The sequence below is a fragment of the Catharus ustulatus genome, chromosome 20 (genome assembly GCF_009819885.2).
Source record: "Catharus ustulatus isolate bCatUst1 chromosome 20, bCatUst1.pri.v2, whole genome shotgun sequence".
In the NCBI taxonomy this organism is placed as follows: domain Eukaryota; kingdom Metazoa; phylum Chordata; class Aves; order Passeriformes; family Turdidae; genus Catharus; species Catharus ustulatus.
This window is the reverse complement of record NC_046240.1, coordinates 216,516-226,532: the sequence shown is the minus strand read 5'-3', so window position 1 is coordinate 226,532 and position 10,017 is coordinate 216,516. Positions and strand designations below refer to the sequence as shown.

General features: G+C 48.3%; 1 protein-coding gene across 1 annotated transcript in view; it reads right to left on the bottom strand.

The window, feature by feature from the left end:
- Positions 1-3,263: 3,263 nt before the first annotated feature.
- Positions 3,264-10,017, bottom strand: part of LOC117005408 (heparan sulfate glucosamine 3-O-sulfotransferase 3B1-like) — a 29,242-nt gene continuing 22,488 nt past the window's right edge. Inside the window, exon 2 of the mRNA XM_033077005.2 lies at positions 3,264-4,269. Coding sequence (XP_032932896.1) covers positions 3,651-4,269 — 619 coding nt within the window. The 3' untranslated portion in view covers positions 3,264-3,650. The remainder of the gene's footprint in view (positions 4,270-10,017) is intronic.

The following is a 10,017-nucleotide window of genomic DNA, read 5'->3' as shown; positions in this document are numbered from 1 at the left end:
CAGGCTCCTGGGCTTTGCCACAGGGCCAGCACAGCTGCAGCACAATCCTGGGATAGACATGCCAGTGCAGGGGACAGCACATCCAATCCTCCCAAATGAACACAGCCATGCCTGTCACTTCGTAAAATAGAGTTTTTATTTGTTCATACAAATAGTATGAATTATCAGAATTTCATTTTCCTAGAAACATCTTTCTCTGTGTAAAATTAATTTGTGTTGTACATACCACAAAATACTCCATGTACTTTTTTTTAGATTTTCTTTTTTGTGGTTTTTTTTTGTTTGCTTTTTTACTATTTTGTTCTTTTTTTTTTTTTTACAAATTGGCTACTACACTATAGAACCATGTTACAGACAACACATCACTAATAGCTATACTGCACTTCTGAATACAGGACTGAATGAAACTCAGCCATAAATTAATATTACAATGTGAAAAAAAAAGAAAAATCAACCAACAAAACTAATCACACCTCCAAGCTTAATTTAAAAAATAAGGGGGAGTATTTGAAAAAAATGCACTGATTTCAATATTAGCAACCAGATGAACAGAGAATTCACCTTCATTGTCATATTTGTTAGGTAAGACTTTTTTACATTAAAAGTCTAGTGCAGACTTCATTATGAAGGATATTGAGTCAGGACTAACAATTGGCTTATGGTCTGAAGTTATTCCTCACTCTCTGTATTTCCACTCTCCAACAGGTTTGCTCCACGAGAGTTCTTCACAGCAGAGTTTGATTACACAGACTAAGCCCACACTCTGCTGTATAGCTGGGGAAGGCATCAGGATATTAAAAACTTGTTTCCAGGAAAGCAAGGAAGACGTAGGGGAAGCAAAACTCTTCCAGCACTGAGCAGCCAGCACACATTCTGGAGGGAAGCAGCTGGAAAGGAGCCCATGCCAACACACAGGTCCTGGAGGCTCCACCACCGAAACGCTCTTGGCAGTGGCACAGCTATGGCTGGTAGCTCACCCAAGGGCCAAGTGGAGAGGTCAAGCTTCTTTCCATACATTGCACAAGCTGCTAGAAGGACAACTGAGGTTTTGAGAACCAAAAATCACTTGTTTTTCCACCAGGAAGTATTTTCTTCTCAGTGCCTGCTGCTCCTTCCCATCAGTCACCCAACAGTGGCAGGGTCTGGGATAAAGCAGATACACCCCTACATTCGTCACCTGTCCTGGCAGCAGGAAATAGAGCCAGGGACCTGGCTGGAGTTGAAGCCAAACCCCTCAAAAGTGCATAGATCCACCCAGCTGCTCAGGCCTGCAGCTGGATTTTGCAGGACAGGGGGAAAGCAGGGGGTGTCAGTCTGCACAGCCCAGCAGGTCCCACATCCCACCTGTACTCCCTGAAGTCAGACTGCATTGGCCCAAAGTGCCATTTCTTCACTAGAAATGGCTCAGGGCAAGAAGGAGAACTTTCCTGTTTGTGGGAAGATGTGCTTGGAGGTAAACCCCAAGGAGGGATTTGCATCCTGCTCACAGCAGCTTTGTAGGCAGCTCAGCCTGATGATGTTATGCTTAAAATTTCCCTTTCCTTGAGGTCACCCATGTACACTGCACCCCAAGTGTGAACCCACACATGGCAGTCTGAGTCCTTAAATCCCTTTGGAGGTGTGACACTGCTGAGCCAAGCCAAAAGCACTCCAGTTTAAACAAAGCTCCAAAGGGCACCTGCAGCTGACCCAGAGCCAAGTCTCCTCTTTGCTCTGTCTGCTGTAGCAGGACTAGATCGAGACCCAGACAGAGCAGCCCAGGCTCTGAGGAATGTTTTCAACACCCAACAGCCACAGCAGAGAGATGGAAAGGGCAGGCAAAAGTGAGGAGGCGTGAAAGTAAAACAAACATTTGTGAAACACCACTGAATGGGCCCCAGCACAGCTGGGCACAGCTCAGCAATAGGCACCTCCAAGGGGGAGCTATGGGCAACTGTGGAGATGTGCAGGCCATGAATTTCTATAGGCAATGCATATGAAATTAGATGTTCTGCCCATTGGTGCTTTTATTACTTCCAGTTTCACTCACACTGCTCAGGGTAGTGCTCCCACAGCAACACCATTAGATGCTCGGTGCAGTGCATCACTTCAGTGCTCCCGGTGAGGTATGGGGAATTTTGTCTGCCCACAAATATCATAGCTCTGTTTCTGTTAATTATTCAATTAAAAAATCACTTCTGCTGCCACCCTGCTCCAAAAGTGTTCTAGTCAAGCTGGCAGAACCTCTGAAAGCAATGATAAGGCATCAGACACACACAGTGCTTATCAGGACCTTCCGAGCCCACAAAACACTGGCAGAGCTCTCAGGACAGCCCATCTAACCTGTCATGGAGTCCCACCGCAACTGCTTACACCCAAGGAGAAGGATTTAATTCAGGTTAATGGTTCTATGTTTGGAGCCTCCTGTCCTGCCTGGCTGCTACCCCTGTGCTCAGCCAGGGCATCCAGGGACTTCCAGGAACACCCCAACCCCAGCATGTCCAGATTCCCCCCTGCCTTCCTACATATTCCCCATGTTGGCAAAGCAGCACTTCTTCTTGGCTCTAAGGAAATGATGCTCCTTGGGAGAGAACACGGCTAGGGTGCTGGACCAAAAAGTGATGGGAATTAAGAGGGCTAAGGGTGATGTTCCACTTGTTCAGGTACTGGGAGGTGCTGCAAGCAGTCGTGCAGCTGGAGCTAACAGTGCCTGTGTCATGTCCTAGGACATGCTCCATACTGGGCATGATGCCAGACAGACACCTGAGGTTTTCCCAGTTATTCAGTTGGTGTCTTTAGTGGGTGGAGGGTGCTCCACGGGCTGCAGGCACTGCATTCTCCAAGCATGCATGGATATTCTTGGAGCAACACTTTTTGCAAGTCAGTCTGAGCAGCATCACACACATCACACACAGACACAGCATTTTACATTCGTCCTGCAGTAAAGATTTTAAATGATTGTGGGAAAGAATCTCCTGGACAAAAAGAAGGAAGGAAAACTGTACTGAGGAGAGGTCGGCCCATGCAACAGGCTCTGCAGCTTCTCTGCTGAAAAAGAGCACATTGCCCTCCCAGCAATCCTGAGGAGGAGCCCTATGGCTTGGGGTTCCCACACTTACAGTCACTGGGAAAATAGGCTTCTGCTCAGCAGAGGTATGTGGGGTGCAGGGATGCCCAGCCTTCCTCCACCCACCCCAGAGAAACACCCGCTGGGGCTGTGGAATTAACCAGAAAACTGTGGAATGAGGGAGCACAACAGTGGAGCAGAGACTGGGACACTGGAATAGGGAAAGCAAGTGTTTATAAAGGCTAGATACCCGTAACAAAAATAAACTTGTGCTTTCCCTCCCTTGCTTCTTTTGATTTTTAGATACAAATTTTGTTTAGGAAAAGTGGAAGCACTGTGTGTTACAAACCAAACCAAAGAGAAAGCAGAAGGGGAAAAGAACAAGGAAAGGAGAGACATTAGAATTAAACACCATGGAATGTTAAACAGGTTACAGGCTACCGTTCTAGCCAGTGCGGTTAGGCAGCTTAGTGAATTAATTGCTTAGGAATTAAAAATAAATTATTATAAAATAGATTTCTGTACATTTTACATACATATATATCTCTTTATATAAGCAAACCGTGCTGGGCAAGTAATAAAAGGGGACTTTCCCATGCCAGGCTCAGTCCCAGCCAAAGTCCTGGCCTGTCATCTGGTAGAACTTCATGTTGAAGGGCCGGTAGAAGTCCCGCAGCCTCTGCACCACCTCCTGGTCGATGTCAGGGTGGGTCCTGCCTTTTGTCTTCCCCAGGCAGTGGGGTTTGCTGCTGCCCTCAGCCTTCTTCAGGCACGGGAAGCCCTTGGTTTTGTTAAAATAGAAGTGTTTGTCAGTGATGATCCTCTTGAGGCCCAGAAAGTCCTGGACCCTGCCTAGCTCCCCTGCAGGATCACTGATGAGCCTCTCCCCACTGACAAAGAGGATCTGCCCGATAGGGAAGTAGAGGAGCCAGTTCTCCAGGTGCTTGGCGTAGATGCCAATCTGGATGGCGCTCCAGGAGGTGTCGATCAGACCTGTAGTCCTGTTTTTGAAGGTCAGGCTCTCAAAGGTGGGGATGTCAGGCTTCTTGGAGAGCGTCTGGGTGTAGTCCGAGATGGCTCTGGTCACAGGGTCTCGCACCACCACGATGAGCTTGGTGCCCTTGGACATGGAGGAGATGCGGGCTGGGGCCTCCTTAGTGACGAAGTAGCTGGGGGTCTTCTCCATGGTGATCTGTCCCTCCAGCGTCTTGGGCATCAGCTCCCTGCCAGCAGAACACACATAGGTCAGAAGGGCAAGGAAGAGGAACAAAAATATCCAAATGCATTTATATCTATGCTCACACACAGATATACAAGAATTCTTCTCCCTAAAATGCCTTAACAGGCGATTTGGATCACATAGAGAAACCCATTTCCCATTGATTTAGGGATTTTGGGGAGGGGGCATTGTGATTAAAGGTTGTATTAGAAATCCATCTGAGTAATCCCCCAGTTATCCATGAGTGGATTAGCTGAGCTACACTCTGCGCCTGGACCATGGTTGCATGTACCACACCTGCCCTAGACTGATCAGGATGGGTCCTGAGCTGCACCAGCCAGAATAGCTGTTCTGGCTCATGTCAACACCACTGAGACTTTAGCCCCAATCCAGAGCTCATTTCCCCATGGGAATGAGAGGCTGGTACAGCAGAAAAGCAGGAAATCACTAGAGCATGTCCACCTCACTTTCCCTCAGCATCCCAATTGCAAAACTTTTCCCAACTCAGGCAAGAGGGTGCCCTGGCTTGCCAACAGCAGGACTTCACTCACAGGTGTCCTCTTGCACCCAGTTTCACCCCCTGCTTTATTGTTCCCTATCCCTTGTTTCCTCACATGAACTAGAAAGGGCATCAAGAGCTGCCCATGGCATCTTCAGCACATGCCAGCCCAGGAGACAATGAGGACAATCCCACCCCATCACTGCTCCACAGGTTACAGCAGGTCAGGATATGGGATACAACTGTGGAGAACAACTTCAGTGCATGGGCAGGACATACCTTCACAAAGTTTAAAACAAAGTTTTCAGCAATTCCACCTTATTCCCTGACTATTTCTAATTAGCCACACGGGAGAAGAGTACGGAGCTTGCAGAAATGATGGAAGTGGCATAAAACAGCAAGAGTAATTTTTTCCTATCATTCACTAGGCAAGCTAAAATATTTTAGGCCGTTTGCCAGTTCTTTCCCTTTACAGACCAAACAGACTCATTTGCTCTGGGTTGCAAGATAGTTGAAAAGGCAAAAGGGGAGTTAGGCACAAAATTAAAGCTATAAAACTTGATTTCAAGTTTTCAAAGCATCCACCCAGCACAGAGAAATAAGCAGCCAGTGTGTGATCTGCAAGCCTGAAGCTTCCCTCAGCCATATGACCCTGCATGGAGGCTGCCCCCAGCAGTCATCTCCTCCCTCTCGGCTTTTATGCTTCCTCAGCAAAGATCACCAGGGCTCTTGCAATTAAAACAGCCACTGATAATTTGTACTAAAGCCAATGGTTGCCCTGATTAAGAACTCAAGGGAAGAAAACTGACTAGTCTGTTCTGAGGGCAAATAACAGGGGATCCAAGAATGAGAGGTCTGTTTGCACTGAAAATCATCCCATGTCTATGAAATTTGGTTGCTAGTTATTTATGCAATCATTGGTGAGCTCACACCACACCAGATATTTTATTTCATCAGGTTCTGCCATTACCTTTGTGCAATGTGTTTAATGGCAAGGGGTACCCAGTGGCTGCAGCTCCATTCTCCCTGTAAGCTGTACCTAGAGGCTGCCCATACACCCTCTTCTCCATAGTCCCAAAGTGGGAGACAGTCCCTGGGACAGATCTTCATGGCATTGTGGGAGAAGTGGTGATGTACAAGTTGGACTGTGGAGGAAGAGGATATCAGCTTGTGGAAACCTCCAGTCATAGCCAGAGATGGTGGCAACCCTGAAGGTTGGGATTTCAAGTCCGGAGTTCTACATGCAGATAAAAATCACACTGGTCTATCAGATACCCGGGATGTGAAAGCTTCTGGAAGGCTGGAGCGTGTGTGTGTCAAAAACAGCAACCAGAATAAAACTCTGACTAATCCTTCATCTTTCTGGCTGACTCTGCAATCCCATAATGCTGTCACAGAATAGGGTCAGACAATAATGCTCAGAGCAACTCTTCAATGTGTCATGGGCTGATGTAGATTTTGACATTAGCTCATTAAGTGGTGTCTCCTTTAAAGGCCGCATTAAACCCAAGTTCTACATCCTGCACTGGCCATCAACTGCTTTTCAGTTTGATTTAAGAGATTGTTTTCCATCCATTAATTCCTTAATGCCCTGGAACCTTCCTAGAGAGGAGAAAGCTTCCCAAAACATTCTCAGGTTGCCCACACTGCACTGAACCTGCCGTAAAGCTGAAGGGCATCATCGATTGCTGATTCAATGGGGCCCTGCATTTTGGGACTGATTTCTCCTCCAGGACTACTACAGCCAGTATTTATCAGTCTCATGGGAATGATGCAAAGTTTATTTTCCCCCTCTTTGCACAAGAAATGCATTGGGTAGGGCTGGGCTGTGAAACAGGAGGAAATTGCTGGAGATGGAGTGCCAAGTCAGTTGATCCAGTTGGGAAACACAGGTTCCTAATTAGCATTTCAGCAAATGCAGAGGAACACAGCATAAATGGAAGAAAGCAGGGAGTAACTCTTTACGTAAGAGGCATGCATTGGCCTGGTGTCAGTCCCTTTGCAGAGCAGCTCATCTCTTGGACCCATACTGCAGTTGTGGCTGAAAGCACTCAGTTCTAGGCAAGTCTAAACTTCCCAGATTGTTATTTTTGGAGAAGGCCTGAATTCTTGGCAGTTTAAGATGGTGACCCATCAGAGAGAGTAAAAGAGAGCAAGGCACACTGACAAACCTACTTAGGTTGGCCAACACAGGCTGAGGTGAGCAGAGGTAGAAACAGAACCTTCAGCCCATGTACAAGACCTGGATCCATCAAAAACAGCCCTCAAGCATTTGTTCCTGTTCTCCCTTCATTGCATCCACATAGGTGCCAGGCATAGCCCAAAACCAAGGCCCTCAAGATTGTCTCAGACTCTGCTTTGTTTGTAAAGTGGCTGCATGAAAGGAAGATGGTTGCAAGTGAAGCCAAATATTGTGGCCTATGGATGTGGCTTGAACCTCTGAAAACACCACATCCAGGAAAGCAAAATTTTATTGCATGGGCATGCCAGTTGTGAGAAACTTTCCCATGGTTCCCATAGTCTCCCACAGAGGCACCATCCATCAGGCTAGCAGCCAGAGACAGTAGAGCCTCAGGGTCAGAAGGAACTGGTCTGAACTCACAGTGGTGAAAAAATCACCAAGAAAAATTTATTCCCATTCAAGCCACAGCTGAGAAGGGCAACTTGGGTCAGCAGAGCACTGCAGCTCTAACACAACACACTAGACTGGTCTGGAAGGAGGACCAGATCCAGACTCAAACATATCTGCTCCAGGGGTTCCAAGACAGCATGGGTCATGCTAGACTACAGCTGCTGCTTTGGGAGAGGAAAGAGGAGCTGCGATAGTAAGAAGTCACAATCCCCTGGCAGGGTGCAAACCTTTGGGAGAAAGGAGTAGGATCCAGCAGAAACCTGCTTTTAGTTCAGAAGTGGATACAGATCACCCTGGGGCAGCTTGTGACTGCTGTGGAGCCTCTGTTTCCATGGAGGATTCGCAGGCCCCACAGAGACATGGGCAGCTCCTGCCAGCACTGTCCAACACAAGGTGAGAAAGGCAGAGGTGCAGCTACCACTACTGTCCATATGGGAAGGCAAAGGGAGATGACAGAAGGAATTAAGCTGTGGGAAAAAGCAGGGAGCTCAGCTGAGTTCCAGGGCTGGAGAGAGACACCATTGAGGGCCATAGCAGAAACTGTAGTAGAAAATATAGTATGGAGACCTCGGCAAGCCATCCCTCCTGTCTTGTTATCCTCCTGCCTTCTGGCAACCTGGAGTTCAAAGACCTTTGAAGACAGCATCTGCATCCCAATCATCTCATTTAATAGTGGCTATGAACTGTCTAATCCTTTCAAACCCATGAATACTTCTGGTCTTGAGGACATCCCACAGCAGAGAGTTTCAGCACCAAAGTACTGTGTCTACCTGTCATTTGAACTCCATCCCCGCTTCCCCACTTGGAAAGGGATGAGGCACCTGCTTATTGAGCATGGAAGAAGGAAATGAGGATGAGGAACACCAGCAGACTCCCAGTATCCTTTATGCCCCACCCAACAAAGCACTAGTAGGGCTCAGCACTGCTGACTAGGGCAGAGCTGCCAGCAAGAAGTTGTTGCTGTGTGAGCACAGCAATGAATTTTGCACAGCTATGAACTTTGCACAGGCAAGGAGCAAGCCCCTAACCCCAAGCTATTAACATGTCAAGAGGGACAGAGGAAAAGCTTTTCCTTTAATGAACATTTCCTTGGTGAAGCCTGCACCCTTCATATGCCAAGTGATAGGCTTAGTCTAAAGATGGATTGGCCTACTTTACCTATCAACCACTTAAACTAATGTAATAAAGGTTCTCTTCATTCGAACAGCCCTAATCCCCAGCCCCACACAGCTCTGAAACCTGGAATAAGAAGGGATGCTAAGATGAACTCAGCCAGGCTGTTGCTTGGAGAGGCACTGGGCAGGGGATTTTATGGGTTTTTTTTAAGCACAAACGCCTCCAATGTGAAAACTGGACCCAGACTGAGATAAATTTACAAAGCGGGGATGACAGGTGGCCACATGGTAATCCAATCCTGAAGCCTAACGCCCTTTGTGGCAGCTTTTGTCTACACAGAGGGGCTGCAGGCTAATCTGCTGCTACTTCTCAAGGAGGAACAGGTTAATGGGGCAAGGGAACCCCCACAACCTGCTGCTGCTTTATTTGTGACAGGTAGGACAGACCAATGCAGGGCAGAGCACAGCAATGGTGTCTGATTTTATCCTTAGGGATGTCTGTTGGTCCCCCCATGCACCTCCTGCCATGGCAAGCACCTGCTGGGATAAACCCTCCCACTCTGCCTGAGCCTGGAGCCCGTGTCTGCCCCTGGCAGGGATCACCGTCAGGCTGCCCGGCCAAGCTCCAGCACACTCAGGTGTCCTGCCGCCCAACAGAAGCCCCAAAGCTGAGTGGATGAGCTTTCCTTTCCAAGGAAGATTTCATGCTGGATATATTCCTACCCAGCACCTGGAGCCACTCAGCACCACTCTGGGAGATGCTCCCCTGCTCCAGCAAATTCAAGTAATGAGTCCCACAGGTAAGTCCTAAAATTGGGCTGTCCTGTGATGCAGCTGCAGCAATGGCACCTTCCAGTCTCAAACACCTCTGCTCTACACCACCACACTTCCTCAATCCTCTGTGCTTACTCAGTTTCCCTCGGCAAAAGCTGATAAAACTCTCCCAGAGGAGATGGAGAGCTGTGTAAGAGGTGCTGAAAAAGCAGAAGTGCTGTTATAGTTTTGGGGGGCTTTTTACTCTTTCCCTGTTAGGAGAATTTTTCCCATTATCATGCTAAGGAAGCTGGCCGGGGCGACTCCCTTAGCTTTTAATCGCCTAAGACAAAGGGGATGGGTGGGGGGCTGTCTCGCTGGCTTGATTGCTGGCGGGGGGCACGTTTGAGGGGTCGGGATGGATGGTCGTTGGTTCTTTGTTTTTCCTTCCAGGGGGACACTCTCTTGCTGGTCAGAACGCAGAAGAGAGAGGTTGCTCTGCAGTCAGATCTGACCTGCAGCCCTGCACTGCTACAGCCTCCTGCTGCTGAGAACAGCGCGGAGAACCGGGACCCAAACGGTGAGCAGAGCCTTCCTTCAGCCTTCTCCCACCTGGCACACGGCACTGCCACCTCCGCCTCCCTGCTCCTGCTGCCGCGGCTGCGAGGGGCCCGCCCCGCTCTCCACCTGGACCGGGCAGAGAAGAGTGTCTGCGACTGGAAAAGGGACTGGGACTAAGTTTTGTTCTGTTTT